The 16,962-nt window shown below is 36.0% G+C and overlaps 1 protein-coding gene across 4 annotated transcripts in view; it reads right to left on the bottom strand.

The window, feature by feature from the left end:
* LOC126090967 (probable E3 ubiquitin-protein ligase HERC4) overlaps positions 1-16,962 on the bottom strand; it is a 230,695-nt gene that overhangs the window by 119,330 nt on the left and 94,403 nt on the right. For all 4 annotated transcript variants that reach the window (XM_049907026.1, XM_049907028.1, XM_049907027.1 and 1 more), the window contains exons 12-13: positions 13,028-13,217; positions 6,949-7,055 (exon numbers count right to left, since the gene is read on the bottom strand). In XM_049907026.1, the coding sequence (XP_049762983.1) occupies positions 6,949-7,055; positions 13,028-13,217 (297 nt within the window). The remainder of the gene's footprint in view (positions 1-6,948; positions 7,056-13,027; positions 13,218-16,962) is intronic.

The raw sequence follows: 16,962 nt of genomic DNA, 5'->3' as shown, positions 1-16,962 counted from the left end.
TTGTTACTTATTGAAAAAATTTCAAGAGGAAAATAATGATGATATTGATAAAGATAAAATTTTCAGTACACAAGAACATACAGTAGATAAAAGTAATTGTGATTCATTTAATTTGACAGAAAAGAACAACACTTTGTCAGATGATGTAATTTGTAGTAGTTCAGAGACGTGTGTAAATGAAAGAGAGAATGCATGCTGTGAGAATGAAAATATTGGTGAAAGGGATCTGGTAACTTTAGAAAGGGGAAATTATATTTTGGGGAATAATTTGAATGTGTATGACCTGAATATGTGTAATGATAATGATGTTGATGATAAAGTTGATTATGATAGTAATGGTATTGATGATGATGTTGAGGAAAGGTGTTTCATTAGTTTAAATAGGGAGTTGGGTATACACATGGTTGAAAATGGATTAAATAGTGAGAGCATTATAGAAATTCCCAGGGATGTTACCAGGATGAATAAGGCTCACAAGCAGGGTGTATGTGAAAGTGTGAATTTTGATGTTGTTGGTAAAGAATCTGACTACACAAATAACGATGACACATGTATAACTTCTAGCCTAAGTGAAACTTTTACAGATACTAATGATACACACACATTTCTTATGAATATATGGCTGAACAGTGAAACTATTTCTTTTGACAAGAACTTTAGAAAGATGCTTATTAATGTATGTGAAACTGTATGTCCTGAGTGGTGGAAAAAGATGAGATATTTTATTTTTGAAAAGCTGAAGGATAAGTACTTCAATAGTATACAATGTGATTTGGATGAAAATTCTTGGCTATTTGAGATAATAGAGAGTACTAATGACAATTTTGTATCTTGTGCAAATTTTATAACTGTGACAAATAATACATGTAATGATATACCATATGATTCTGATAAGTATAGGTTTGGGGAAATTGAAAGTGATTTATAACATGAGGATACAGGTTCTGAGAAAAGTGATCAATTTTGCAGTCCTTATATAAAAGTTCAAATTGGGTCATGGATTGGTAAATGTTTAATTGATACAGGAAGTGAGATCTCGGGAATATCTGAAAGGTTAAGCAAGAAATTGAAAGTGGGGAAAGATTTTGTTGAAATGCCAGTTGTTGGGGTAAAGATAAAAGGTGCTACTGGGAAGAGCAGTAAATTGGTAAAAAGCCAGGCTTTAGTGAGATTTTTAATTGAAGGCAAGTTGTTCACACATGGATGTTTTGTAATTCAGGAATTTAATGAGGATTTTCTTTTGGGTATGAATTGGATAGTAAAAGTAAATACAGCATTTGATTGGGTTGGAAGAAAACTTTTGATAGAAACTAGTGAAAGGGAATACATTCAGACAAATTTTGTGAACACTCTTGGTGATCAGAGTAATGGAAGTTTTGACAGTATCAATTTACTAAAAGAAAATAGATTGGAGAATATTGAAACTCATAGATTTGATACTGATGAAGTTGAATTTGGGAATTTAGTAAATTTGAAAATTTCAGAAACACAAAATTTATCTGGGGAGCAAAAACAACAGTTAGAAAATCTGCTGTGGGAATACAGTGATGTTTTCAGTGACATACCTGGTAGGGTAAAGGGTTATCAGTGTGAGCTTCAGGTAAAACCTCATGAACCATTTTTCATAAAACCATACAGTATTGCAATATCAAAAAGACCTGCTGTTGTGAAAGAGCTGAAAAAGATGGAAGGATGTAATATAATAGAAAGGAGTATCAGTGCATATAATAATCCTCTAGTAGTAATTTCGAAAAAAGATGGTGGAGTAAGATTGGTTTTGGACTCTAGACACTTAAACAAAATTTTGTTCAGACAAACAGACCATCCCGAAAATATTGATGAGTTACTCTATAAATTTACAGATATAACCTAACTTCGGGTTTTCATCAGGTACCACTTTCGGTTAATTCTAGGAAATATACTGCTTTCTTGTACAATGGTAAGAGTTACCAATATTGTGTTGTGCCATTTGGGTTAAATGCTTCTGTTTCCGAATTTATAAGAGCTTTGGATCATGTACTGGGGCAAGAACTTGCATCTAAACTGATAATTTATGTAGATGACATTTTGGTTACAGGGCAAAATTGGGAGGAACATTTTTCGATTTTGAAATCTGTTTGTGAAAAACTTAGAAAAGGGGGGATGACTTTGAAATTAGAAAAATGTAGATTTGCAGTTTCTGAATTAAAATTTTTGGGTCATGTTGTCACAGACAAGGGAATTTTGGCAGATCCAGAAAAAATTAAAGCAATTTCAGAAATTCCTATTCCAAAGACTAAAAAACAATTAAAGTCGTTCTTTGGGTTATGCGGTTATTACCGAAAACATATAAGTGATCAGAGTCTGAATGCACCATGTTTAAGTCAATTACTTAAGAAAAACACTGTTTGGGTTTGGGATAAAAGTTGTCAGGAAGAGTTTGATAAAATTAAGCAAGAGTTGAGGAAGCAACACTTCTTACACAGACCTGATTTTAATTTACCATTTTGTTTGAACACTGGTAGCAGTAATTATGGGCTTGGAGCAGAGTTATTTCAAGAAAGAGTAGAGAATGGAGTTAAGATACATTGTACCATAGCATTTGCAAGCAGAATGTTGCTCAAGCATGAGAAAAATTATACAGTCACGGAGAAGGAACTTTTGGCAATTCATTGGGCTTTTACAAAATTTAGAATTTACCTTATTGGACATAAAACAATAGTATTTTCGGATCACAAAGCTTTGAATTACTTACAAGAGTGCAAATTATACCACAGTAGATTGACCAGATGGGCAATATTTCTGCAACAGTTTGACTTTGAAATCAAACACATAAAAGGTTCTGAGAATGTAGTAGCTGATTCACTTTCAAGGTTACCAATTGGGGGAGAAAAGGCGATTTTTGAACAAGAGGAGGAAAAGCAATTTAAAATTAGATACTTGAAAGGGGTGGAAAATGAGAAAACAATTAGAGCTATGTGTAACAAAATTAGAAAAAATCAAAATTTGGATCAGAGTTGGAAATTAATCAAAGAATGTTTAGGCAAGAAGGGGTATGAGAAACTTGATAAATTTTACAAATTACATAAGGGGATTTTATTTCGGAGAACAGATGTAGATTCTGATAACTGGAAACTGTGTTGGCCAGAGGCAGATGCTGATAAGCTGATCATTTACATACATGAAAGTTTTGGTCATTGTGGGATACAGAAGTGCATTCAAAAGATACAAGAAAATGTTTATTTTTACAATATTGGAAAGAAGGTAAGAAAAGAATTGGCAACCTGTGACAAATGCCAGAGTGTTAAAGTGAGCAATCAAAGATGTGGTGGAGAGATGCAAAACATTATTCTGGAAAAACCTTTAGATCTTATCGCAGTGGACTTATATGGAATGTTACCAAAGAGTAAAGGTGGTCACTGTTACATATTTGTTATGGTAGATGTATTTTCAAAATTAATTAAACTATATCCAGTGAAAAAAGCTACTAGCCATGAAATTATAATAAAAATTGAAAGAGATTATTTCGCACAGGTGGGTAAACCAAAAGCTATATTATCAGATAATGGTTCACAGTTCACAGTCTGTTTATTCTCCATCCACCAATCCTGCAGAAAGATATATGAGGGAAATTGGGAGACTTTGTAGAACCTATTGTAGCCATAAACATCCAACCTGGTTTGAGCACATTCGAAATTTTGAAGATATTATGAATAGCCTACAACATAGTTCCACAGGATTTTCACCGTATGAGATTATGTTTAATATTAGACCTCCAAATCTTATATCAGAACCTATTGAATTTCCTAAATGTACACCTTTAACTATGCAAGAGAGAGAAGATATTGTCAGAGAAACTATGAGGAAACAAGGGGAAAAGAGGAATAAAAGACATAACAATAGGGTAAAATTAACCACAATCAAAATTGGGGATCTCGTTCTGGTCAAATCCCATGAAAAATCAAAAATGTTAACTTCAGAAATTAAAAAATTCTTTGATATCTATATTGGGCCTTTTGAAGTCATAGAAAATCCACACCCTAATGCTTATCGTTTGGTGTATCCTAAGTCAAAGAAATTATTTGGTCTCAGGAATGTTGTCTCTTTAAAACTGTATAAACAGAAATCATAATTTCAAAATTTAAATAACCTATTATCATCTAAAACAAAAGTCCTCCACTGGAATACGCTTGTTAGAACAAAACTACCTGTACAACCAAGTATGTATATTTGCATGTATAAATTAATAATTTGAAGTCACATGTTATTTGAAACTTATGAAAAAACACTGTTGTAACAAAAAATTAGAGAAAGCTAAGTCTTCCCTGTGACTGAAGGCATGCATGTGAGGACATGCATGCAAAGGTATAAGTTTCAAAACCAATTTTAGATAAAGCCTCATGATATATGAGCAATTTATTATTGTTTATACTGATGTTGTGGGGAGCGAAAGTACTCTTCACAAGAATGTGACTTGTAGTAATATTGTAGTAGAGAGGCAAGTGCACATAAATAATTGCAAAAAATTTAGATAATACTGATGTATCTTTAGCTGTACTAAAAAAAGAAAATCATAAACAAAAAAAATACAAAACAAAAAAACATGAGTAAAAAAAATTTTTAAAAAGAAAATCATAAGCAAAAAATATACAAAAAATGAGTAAAAAAAATTTAAAAAAATCAGAAGTAATATATATATATATATATATATATATATATATATAGTTATAATAGAAGGAAACATTCCACGAAGGAAAAATATACCTAAAAACAAAGATGATGTGACTTACCAAATGAAAGTGCTGGCAGGTCGACAGACACACAAACGAACACAAACATACACACAAAATCCAAGCTTTCGCAACAAACTGTTGCCTCATCAGGAAAGAGGGAAGAGGGAAGGGGGAAGAGGGAAGGAGAGGGAAAGACGAAAGGATGTCTTCCCTCTTTCCTGATGAGGCAACAGTTTGTTGCGAAAGCTTGGATTTTGTGTGTATGGCAAGTTATATATATATATATAAGGCAAATATATAAAAAAAACACTACACTATGTATGTCCAGTATCATTTTTATTGTACAATATGTAAGCATAATGAAATTAACATTAATATAAAAAAAATTTAAATCTTATTCTAGGAAATGAGTTTTACCTTTCTATTATTTTCAATCTGTATGCTGTATATTAGAATATTTCTCATGTATGTTTTATACCATGTATATTTGTCATGTCAAATAATTTCTTTACTTGAATTTTTTTGTGTATGAGATTGATGGGGAAGGATCATTGCAACAACAGCCAGTAACAAGTCCACAGATTCAGAGAGTCCAAATTTGGAAGAGGTTAACAGACTGCATCATTAATGTACTAATTGTATAATACAGATCCATTACTGAGTGTGGTCGGGATTTTGTTGTATATGTTCATAACAACAAAAGCCCTGGGGAGCAGTTGTAATGGATCTGGGAGATGTGGTATTTTCTACCGGATTTATCGATACCAAATTGTAAATGTTTTCTTATATTTTTGGTCAGAATTTTTATTATAATTTGCCTTATCTTATGTTAATTTACTTATATTTATGAGAGTGAAAGTATATTGATTACTATTAGTAAATGTATCGAAGAATAGCAAAGAGACTGATTACAAGTGGAAGCTTGTGTGTTGTGTAAAATATCTTTGACGCTGGAGTCGTCTTTGACTGTAGTCAGTCGGCAGTTAACTCTTGGTGTGTGTTGACGGAAGAAGAATGTGAAGGTCGCCGTCATAAATAATTTTGAATTATGTTACTATTTTTTATATAAACTATAAAAAGAAACTACATTTGAAGAAATGGTATTTGAAACACCAAAAATGAGGCAAACACGTTGAACCAGGTCATTTCTGCAGCCGACAAAGATGCATTGTGGAATCATACTCAATTAGACAACTGAAGCCAAGACTAATATCGTCTTGCAAATGTCTAACGGAAAAGGTACCGTCACGAAATATGGCAAATTTAAGTAAATAAAAAAATAGTGAGCATATTTCAACTTTGTGTCTCAGCCGGGATACCATATTTCAATGGGTAGATGGGATAACAAATGAAGAGATACTGAACTGAATCAGAAAGAAACGTTATTATAGCACAAAGTGACTAAGAGAAAAAATAGATTGCAGGACACATTCTGAAATACCACTGACTACTGAATTTGGTAGTGGAGGAAAACACAACGGTAACAGAATGTTAACATGCAATATTTTTATTCTCTGCATCAAGCACAAACAGAAATTGTATTATGCCATATTTTAAAGGGTATTCCAAATAGCTGGAACTGAAGCAATATCTTCAAGGAGCATAGTAACAACAATAACAACAGCTGGCACTGGAATACTTCACTGCAATTCTGAATTACAAAATACTACAACTATTAATCTACAACATCCGTGAGATGCTAACAACTGATGGAATGGCAGGCTTCCACATCAATTTTCACAATACAGTGTGAATGAACTTAAACAATAATTTTCTGTCAATGAGCGCTTTTTGACGTGCAGAATCTATTTACTGCTCACTGAATCATAAGAAATTGAGGCAAAAGTGACTCCCCACTCAAAACAAGTGTCGCTCACAGGAATAAGCTGTCACAATGGAGTCCATGGTTTTTCAAAATAATTTTCATCAGTTTGTATTTCCCTTCATTGACACTTTCGAATGATTTACTTTTTCCTTCCTGTTTCACACTTTTTCTCCAAATGATGATAAATTAAAAAAATTTTGGACACCAGTGATTGTATACACGTGTAAGATGAACAAGAGTTATTTCTGTCTCAAAGATAACTAGGCACAAATCACCTACTTTTATTAATTTGCTTCAGTCACACTTTTTTAATGTAGTTGTTTAAAGGTAATCTCCAGTCAGGTCTTGCAAACAAAAGCTTAATTGTGTTTTGTGCATTCTTAACTCAAGAACACAACTACAATTTTTTACCTTTGATTTAACGTCTTCAGCAAACTGTAGTATATATAGTACCACATCCTTGAAAATGCGAATGAGCCTCTCAAAATAGTCAATGGGTATTCCTCGCCACCATAGTCCTGAGAAAAGTCAGAAAATGATATAAAAATGTTATAAACACAAAACTTAGAAACAAGAGTTTATCATTTTCTTTTGAGAAAAAATGACAATAAAATGTTTTATTGTTTATCTAATTGATGCTTGACAGATAAATTCATTTTAATTCTGTCAGTTATCAAAATATGAATTAAAAGTGTCATTCTAATGTGACCATAATTGTATCAATTACAGTGTTTAACCACATCTTTTCAGGTATTTAATCTGTATATGCATTATACAATAGTGTGTAGTGAACAATGTTCGATATGAATGCTGAGTAATACTGTTTTAATACATTTTTCTTTTACCATCACCATTCAAGGTGCATGTTATCCACTTGTCAGCGATGGTATTTTACCTTCCTTTTCTCATTTACAAAGGGATGTGTTACCTGTTTTACTTTTGACATACATTTTCTTACCCATTTTTTACTTACTATTTACATAATACATGGTATACGATGTGTCATATTACAGGTGGCTCTCCCTTTGATAGTAAATGTTTTGCCAGTTACAGCACTGGTATAGGTGGGGATAGGAGGATGCATAGCGCATGTCCTACAGTGAGGATGGTCACACGGGTAGGAGCCACAGGGCAGGGAGGTGGGTGCAGAAGGTGCATAGGGTCTCTGACAACGATGCTGCAGAGACTGGAAGGACAATGAAAAGCTATTCAAGGTGAGATGGGCAAAAGTCAGACAGAATGGACCTCATTTCAGGTCATGATTTTAGAAAGTCATATCCTTGTTGAAGTAGCTGATTAATACATTCAAGACCACAATAACGCTGAGTGACAAGTGGTGTACTCCCTAAGTTGTTCATTCGAGGGATCAGCTTTACCAGGATTGGATGTTGTGGCCCAGGGAATCTGCTTCTGGACTAGGCTAGTGGGGTAATTATGTACTTTGAAGGCTGAGGTGAGAATGGTGGTGTTGAGTCTGCATCTGAACAAATATGTTTGCCTTAAATGCCAAGGCTGTATTGTAGGGAACTTACATGTGGAATGGACATCAACCATCAAAATGTAAGAACTATTGTTTTTTAGTGGGTTTAATGTGAACAGAAGTGTGTAGCTGACCTTTGATGAGGATGAAATCAACGTTAAGGAAAGTGGCATGGGATCTGGAAAGGACCTTGTGAAATTTAATAGGGAGAATGTATTTAGAGTGTCCAAGAATTTTAACAGGTTAGCCTCACCATGAGTCCAAATGGTAAAGATGTCATCAATGTACTTAAACCAAACCAGGGACTCAAGGTTTATGGATCCCACGAAAATCCCCTCCAAGTAACCCATGATAAGGTTGGCATAGGAAGGAGTCATCCTGGTTCCCACAGTTGTGCCCCTGATCTGTTTCTATGTCTGCTCCTCAGAGGTGAAGTAGTTGTTGGTAAGTATAAAGGTGATTTAAGTTGAGCAGGAACAATGTCATAGGTTTGGATCAGGTAGCCAATGACTGAGGACAGACAGACCATGTGCATGGGGGATGTTGGTATTGAGGGATGTGACATCAATGGTGACAAGTGAGGTGTATGGTGGGAGTGGGGCAGGCACAGGTTTCTTGAATATAGGAGGGAAGTCTAGGTACTATTGGTTGCAGGTGTTGATCAACGAAGGCAGACATAAGTTTGGTGGGTGCTTTGAAGCCAGCAACTATGGCATGACCAGTGTGATTGGGTTTGTGGATCTTAGGAAGAAGATGGTACTGCATAGTTTAAGTGGGGTAAGAAGTGTAGTGATTGAGGTGTTAGTCCTTGTAACAGGTCTGAGGTTTTAAGGAGGGACGGTAGGTCAGTTTGAATCACACGGACAGGGCCACCAAGTTATCAGTTTGGATGAGTGGGCATAGGCAGAGGGTGTATGCTGGCAACACACGATATGCTGTTGCAAAGTAACTGTGGCAAGTGATGGGAAGGAGAAGAATCTGCACTCAGTGTGAATGCTCAGAGACTTTTTCAACAGGCTGAAGAGGGGTTCCCAGAAAAAACTGAAAGCACAGGATACAACCAATTGCAATTGTTTCTCGCATCAGAACAAACAACGCCTGCCAGTGCATCAGTTCTAAAGTCACACTCGATTCCCTCCAATGACTGCCGGAAGTGGTGGAAAAAACAAACTTTGATTTTGATGTTACAACAAAGCTCTCTACTTGCAGCATAGTCCCTGAAATGACCATGGACCTCTTATTTTCAACTGAGTGGAAGGCCTGGTTCAGTGATCCTATAACATCCTACACTGTAACTATATGGACTTTTGCTGTCAGCTTGGGAGCTGCAAAGTCATCCTAAATGGATCAGGATGCATTATACACCACAGCTGGTATGGCTGACTTTGTATGAAATGCATATAAGTTTTAAAGAATATACATGAATATTAGGGGTGAAAGGAATCAAAATGAAACAGTATGGGAAAGGGATATGAAGCAAATAATGACTTCCAGTCGCACAGGGCACTGTAGCAATGCAATGTTTAGAGTTGAAAATTTTTGGTGGATCTGGAATCGAACAGAAATGTTCCACTTACCTAGAATGGCTGTCACAACCATCTCAGCCATCTGGACAAACTTTCCATCAGACTCAAATTCCCAACTTCCCACTTGCCACACCACAATGAGCTCCACGCACTAACCCCCTACTCACAGATTTCTGATCCCCGTATGAGTTCAGATGTTGATTGTGCATCCGTACTGAAACTACTTCATCAACCAGCTATTGTGGTCATAGAATTATAGATATGAGCAGTGTCTCTTCTGTTGGGATGTCTGACATAATAGGCAACACATGGATGTATATACACGTTTCTGTAAGAGCATGATGGCTCCTTGACAATTGTTTCTGTGTAGGTGCACTAATATCATCCAAACTCCTATGGAAATCAATAATTTGTGAATAGGGTTTTAATGCACTGCTGCATGTAGGAAGCTGAGAATTTGGGTCTAATAGAAAGCATGTCTGGATGGCCGAGGTGGTTAAAGGCAATCGTTCTAGAGAAGAGGAGAGGAGTGATGGTGGCAGTCATGTGGTTAGAATCCAACTTCCATAATCACTGGATTCCTAGACTGAGTCACACTCACGCTGTTTTTCTTTAATTTAGATTTTTTCAGCACTAGTCATATTATTTCATACATATTGCATCTGAAAGGTAATTTGACAAAAAGACATGAGTATTTTCATGAACGTTTATTGAATTTTGAATATTATTTGGTAGTTTGTTAATTTTTATTGCCACAACAAATATATTTCTAATTACTGGCAAGTAAATGACCAACTGCATAAAGTTTTCCTGAAAATGTATGTCTGTCATGACTTCTGAAAGCCGTTATACCTGCAATCAGGTCAGGTACTGAGAACTGTTTTGCACCTGTATGCTTCAATCTGCAGAAATTGGTTGCAAGAACAGGCTTGGAAAGCCCAAGTCAAACATCGATAAATAAAGGTGCAAATAATTTTATTGAACAATACGAAGAGTTACAATAAATATGAAGGTAACATATGATTAATCATCAGATGTGCTTTTGACATTACAAGTTGCAGGACGACATTTTTCATACAGACATGGAAGACATAAATTAAAGTGGCATCTACCATACTGAACAAATGTAATTTTTCTGCATACACAAGGGATCTTCAGAGTTTCTCAGGAAAAACAAAGCCCACTGACATTTTGAAAAATTTCTCTTTCTTCTGACAATTTGGATGTACACCACACGTAGCATGGCATTTTCGTAAATACTGGTGCTTATAATTGGCGACATATGATTGAATGTATTTTAAAAGCATCTTCTTGAGAAGGAAGTTTGAAGGTGTTTCATAAAGCTTTTAAATTGCTTATAGAAGTACAAGTCACATATTATTTGTTGTAAAAATTAAAATTAGTAAATAGCCATTTAACACTGGAAATTCAGTTCAACCAAATACAAGTCTCATCATCGATCACTGCCATCTCATGCTCAGGGTTGCAACACACCAGTTCATCACTAAAGCATAAAATTTCTCTTGAAATTTTCTCAAAGTTGTCAAGGTAGCATACCTTTCTACTTGCACGTTATATTGTCCTAATGGACTACTGAAAGTGTACGAAGTTCGAAGTAAGTCCATGATCTGAATGTCACGGCCTCGCCTTCTCAGTGACTTTCATGCAGTTTCCCTTAATGAACAGATACAAACTTGCTTACACATCACTTATCCTATTTCAGACCACTCTCCTTTCTTTATAAGTGAACAAATTGTACACTGATTGTGATTGCTTGTTAGTTCAATGGCTGGTACGTTATTAGCTTGAAGTTTTAAATGTCATTTAAAACTACACGGAATATGAGTTTTACCAATACCTCTTTTTAATGCACTATTCTCTATCCCCTTGCATGTAATAGCACCAAAAGAGCCTTTTCTATTTCATGACACAAAGCACAACCATGATTATTTCCAGTTAAAATGAGGATGTTTGATGACATCATTAATCACTATATGTCAAAGGTATGTGTGGATGTTGCAATATGTCTGAAGAATAAAATAATTTCTCCTAGTTCCATAGAGATTTCTAACACCATACAGATACACCTGAAAATTTGTGCTTGTGAATTTTTAATAGCTGCGACAAGGTCTATAAAGTTTGAAGTGAAAAACATGGGGCGCATGCAATAGATAATAGCAAGGAGTGTAGAGAGTAGCTATTGTTGGAAAAATCACATAACAGTTCATATAATTTGCTGTGCAATAAAATTGTTAGTAACACATGTGAACTATTCAAGCATCAGATATCTGCTGCATGCGAGCCACATGTTTATCACTTTAAATTTTACAAGTACTGTCATAGCTATTAAAAATTTACAAGCAAAATTTTCAAGACTATCTGTGCGGAGTTAGGAATCTCCATGGGACTATGAGAAATTATTTTATACTTTTTAGTCCATTTTAAAAATGTGTTATAGTAAAAGTTATTTATTTCAATTATTTATCTACATGGTTGCTCCAATTGTTAGGAAGAATTCAGTAAATTTATTAGCCAATGTTTTGAGTCTAGCACCACCTGTCTTGGAGCTATAGTCATCATGGAATTTAACACCATTTACCTTACCAAGTTCACTTATTTCATGCCTTGTAATCGCCCAAATTTTTGACTTTGTTCTGAAATTCTGAATTTTTGCATACAGTACATGAGTCTTGAGAAAATGGTGAGAACTTTACAACAGTGACTGTAGTGCCACTTTAGTCCTTAATTAGAGCTAACCATCTACATTAAAAAGGCTCTCTCTTCTTGGTAAAAGATATTTTGATCCAAGACATAGTCAGCCTCTATCTTGGCTTTGACTGCAATTGTCACAGGCCTGTTTCAAGGGACAGGTTCTTCACATTTTAAGAATACTTTTAAGGCACAATTAAACTTCACAATTACTGTTTCTTCTTGGTACATATCTTCTCATTGTTTGTCCCTTAAATTCGCACAAAATAGTGAAACTGTGTCAGAATCTATGATTCTGTGGAACTATACTACTCCCTTTTTAGCTAAACCTGATTTATGAAGCTTTTCTATTGCTCACACTACTGTGGTCAGGCAAATCATTAAGCATAGGGTTCATGTCTATTTCATGTAAGACAGTTGGATAACTGTTACATAATATAATTATATTTTTGTTGGTAATTTACCATGGGGAACAAACCAAAGCTGAACATCAGTAATTGTACGTTATCTAAATCTTGTAGTCAGAGAGGAAGTCAATATCAAAAAAATCTTCATATACAATCACTTCCCAGTTATTTCCTTCCATTCTATGGTTCTGTTTTGTTCAATAAAGTTCTACTACTTCTTTATTGTTGCCATTTCTTTAGATAGCCTGATTTCTGTAAAGTATTAAATTGAGATTCAAATACAAAAATCTTCATTAGAAGATGAAAATAACAAAAACAAATGTTTGAGAAAACAGAAGAAAACCACAGAAAATGTAGGTTTAACTTACCAACAATTTTCCCTGCTTCTGTTTTTAGTTTTAGCAGTGCCTGCCCAAATGGACTATGTAATCGTTGACAATTTTTTGGATTATCAAATTCGTGGTAAAAAGGTAACACCAAATACAGTCTTAAGGTTTCAACATCAGGTGGAGAGCTTGACAAGGATGGAAGTAAATGTTCACTAATGGAGCTGAGTGTCTGTAACACATGAACAAGTAGTAACAATTAACACTCACTGTTGAATCACTAGAGACTAAGTTGACAGCATGATGAGGTAAAAAATTGGGCAACAAACCAAACTGAATCAAGAAAAAGAAGCTAGGAAAGCTAAAGGATTCAATAAAAAAAAAACTTTTATGGTTATAAATGAAATTCCAAGTAGTGTGGAAGCGTGTAGTAGAGAGAAGAAATAACTGAGCTGTATGAAAGGAAATAGAAAAAGAATCCTCATGTTAATGTGACCAGCTAGTAAGCAGTGGGTTCATTTTCACAGCCGCTACACTTTCAGTTTAAATATTTCCTCCCAGTTAACTTATGTCATTTTAACAAAAGGAATTTTCTGTAAATACAAATCTTTGCTAGTTAATAATCTCAAAAAACAAAGTAATGTTAACAAAACAATACCTGGGCAACGCAAGACTGTTGAGCACAGAGGAAGTTATGGATTCAAACTAGGTTGCTTGTATCACATAAATCCAGAAAACAACCACATGAGAAATTGAAAATTTATCTTTGTAAAAATTGCTAAGGCTTTTGTGACAACTTGACAAATTTCTATTGGATTCAGTCTTAGGTTCTTCCGCCAATGTTTGATGATTTTTCTGACGTTTTACCAGCACAAATGACTGACGTTTTTCAAGCTGTGCCCTCCATGCCAATGTCTTGTTATTGCCGCTATGGTTCACCCTTTGCTATCTGCAATGGTTGTTTGCTGCGGCACGGAAATGCAGGACTGTGCTTAAGGCTTTCCTCTTTCTTGTTAGAGACATTGTCATCTTTGTGTATTTCAGTGGCTTCTCTGAATGAGCAGGCATGGTAGCTCTTCTCCACAGTGAGAACTTCCATGTTGACGAATTTTATTATGTGGTCAATCCCACAACGTTTGAGCACCATCACAGCTGATTCTCATATGTCCCAATGTACAACACTGTTCATTATTCATGAACCAGGTGTTGTTGCAGAGTCCATTAATTCCCACACAGACTTTTACTCTGGTACAGGATATGGAGCATATTCTCAGCATTGCAAGTGAGTCCATTTTGTCATTTTTCTAATCTGATATTCCCTTTACTCTTCTTGGTTGGTTTGCAAATAGTCTTTCTACACCTACATCTACATTTATACTCTGCAAGCCACCCAACAGTGTGTGGCAGAGGGCACTTTGTGTACCACTGCCATTACCTCCCTTTCCTGTTCCAGTCGTGTATGGTTTGCGGGAAGAACGACTGCCGGTAAGCCTCCGTGCACGCTCGAATCTCTCTAATTTTACATTCATGATCTCCTTGGGAGGTGTAAGTAGGTGGAAACAATATATTCAGTACCTCATCCAGAAACACACCCTCTCAAAACCTGGACAGGAAGCTACATTGCGATGCACAGCACCTCCTTAGCAGAGTCTGCCACTTGAGTTTGCTAAACATCTCCGTAACGCTATCACGGTTACCAAATAACCCTGTGACGAAATGCGCGGCTCTTCTTCAGATCTTCTCTATCTCCTCTGCCAACCAAACCTGGTATGGATCCCACACTGATAAGCAATACTCACGTGTAGGTCGAATGAGTGTTTTGTAAGCCACCTCCTTTGTTGATGGTCTACATTTTCTAAGGACTCTCCCAATGAATCTCAACCTGGCACCCGCCTTACCAACAATTAATTTTATATGATCATTCCACTTAAAATCATTCCATACGCATACTCCCAGATATTTTACAGACATAACTGCTACCAGTGTTTGTTCCACTATCATATCATCATATAGTAAAGGATCCTTCTTTCTATGTATTCGCAATACATTACATTTGTCTATGTTAAGGGCCAGTTACCACTCCCTGCACCAAGTACCTATCCGCTGCAGATCTTCCTGCATTTCGCTGCAATTTTCTAAGGCTGCAACTGCTCTGTATACTACAGCATCATCCACAAAAAGCCGCATGGACCTTCCGACACTATCTACTAGGTCATTTACATATATTTTGAAAAGCAATGGACCCACAACACTCCCCTGTGGCATGCCAGAGGTTAATTTAACGTATGAAGACGTCTCTCCATTGAGAACAAATGCTGTGTTCTGTTTGCTAAAAACTCTTCAATCCAGCCACACAGCTGGTCTGATATTCCGTAGGCTCTTACTTTGTTGATCAGGCGACAGTGCAGAACTGTATCGAACACCTTCCAGAAGTCAAGGAAAATGGCATCTACCTGGGAGCCTGTATCTAATATTTTCTGGGTCTCATGAACAAATAAAGCGAGTTGGGTCTCACACGATCGTTGTTTCCGGAATCCATGTTGATTCCTACAGAGTAGATTCTGGGTTTCCAGAAATGACATAAGCGATCAAAAAACATGTTCTACAATTCTCCAATAGATTAATGTCAGAGATATAGGCCTATAGTTTTGCGCATCTGCTTGATGACCCTTCTTGAAAACTGGAACTACCTGTGCTCTTTTCCAATCATTTGGAACCTTCCGTTCCTCTGGAGACTTGCGGTACACGGCTGTTATAAGCGGGACAAGTTCTTTCACGTACTCTGTGTAGAATCGAATTGGTATCCCATTAGGTCCAGTGGACTTTCCTCTGTTGAGTGATTTCAACTGGTTTTCTATTCCTTGGACACTTATTTCGATGTCAGCCATTTTTTCTTTTTTGCGTGGATTTAGAGAAGGAACTGCAGTGCGGTCTTCCTCTGTGAAACAGCTTTGGAAAAAGTTGTTTAGTATTTCAACTTTATGCGTGTCATCCTCTGTTTCAATGCCATTATCATCCCAGAGTGTCTGGATATGCTGTTTCGATCCACTTACTGATTTAACGTAAGACCAGAACTTCCTAGGATTTTCTGTCAAGTCGGTACATAAAATTTTACTTTCGAATTCACTGAGCACTTCACAAATAGCCCTCCTTACGCTACCTTTGACATCGTTTAGCTTCTGTTTGTCTGAGAGGTTTTGGCTGCGTTTAAACTTGCAGTGAAGCTCTCTTTGCTTTCGCTGTAGTTTCCTAACTTTGTTGTTGAACCACGGTGGGTTTTTTCCCATCCCTCACAGTTTTTCTCGGCTCGTACCTGTCTAAAACGAATTTTACGATTGCCTTGAACTTTTTCCATAAACACTCAATATTGTCAGTGTCGGAAGAGAAATTTTCATTTTGATCTGTTACGTAGTCTGAAATCTGCCTCCTATTACTCTTGCTAAACAGATAAACCTTCCCCTCTTTTTTTATATTCCTATTTACTTCCATATTCAGGGATGCTGCATCGGCCTTATGATCACTGATTCCCTGTTCTGCGCTTACAGAGTCGAAAAATTCGGGTCTGTTTGTATCAATAGGTCCAAGATGTTATCTCCACAAGTCGGTTCTCTATTTAATTGCTCGAGGTAATTTTCGGATAGTGTACTCAGTATAATGTCACTTGATACTCTGTCCCTATCACCCATCATAAACATCTGAGTGTCCCAGTCTATATCTGGTAAATTGAAATCTCCACCTAAGACTGTAACATGCTGAGGAAATTTATGTGAAATGTATTCCAGATTTCCTCTCAGTTGTTCTGCCACTAATGCTGCCGAGTCGGGAGGTCCGTAAAAGGAGCCAATTATTAACATAGCTCGGTTGTTGAGTATAACCTCCACCCATAATAATTCACAGGAACTATCCACTTCTATTTCACTATAGGATAAACTACTACTAACAGCGACAAACACGAAACAACCAGTTGCATGCAATCT

The sequence above is a fragment of the Schistocerca cancellata genome, chromosome 1 (genome assembly GCF_023864275.1).
Source record: "Schistocerca cancellata isolate TAMUIC-IGC-003103 chromosome 1, iqSchCanc2.1, whole genome shotgun sequence".
In the NCBI taxonomy this organism is placed as follows: domain Eukaryota; kingdom Metazoa; phylum Arthropoda; class Insecta; order Orthoptera; family Acrididae; genus Schistocerca; species Schistocerca cancellata.
Note: the sequence above shows the minus strand (reverse complement) of the source record. Positions and strands in the feature narration are given on the sequence as shown.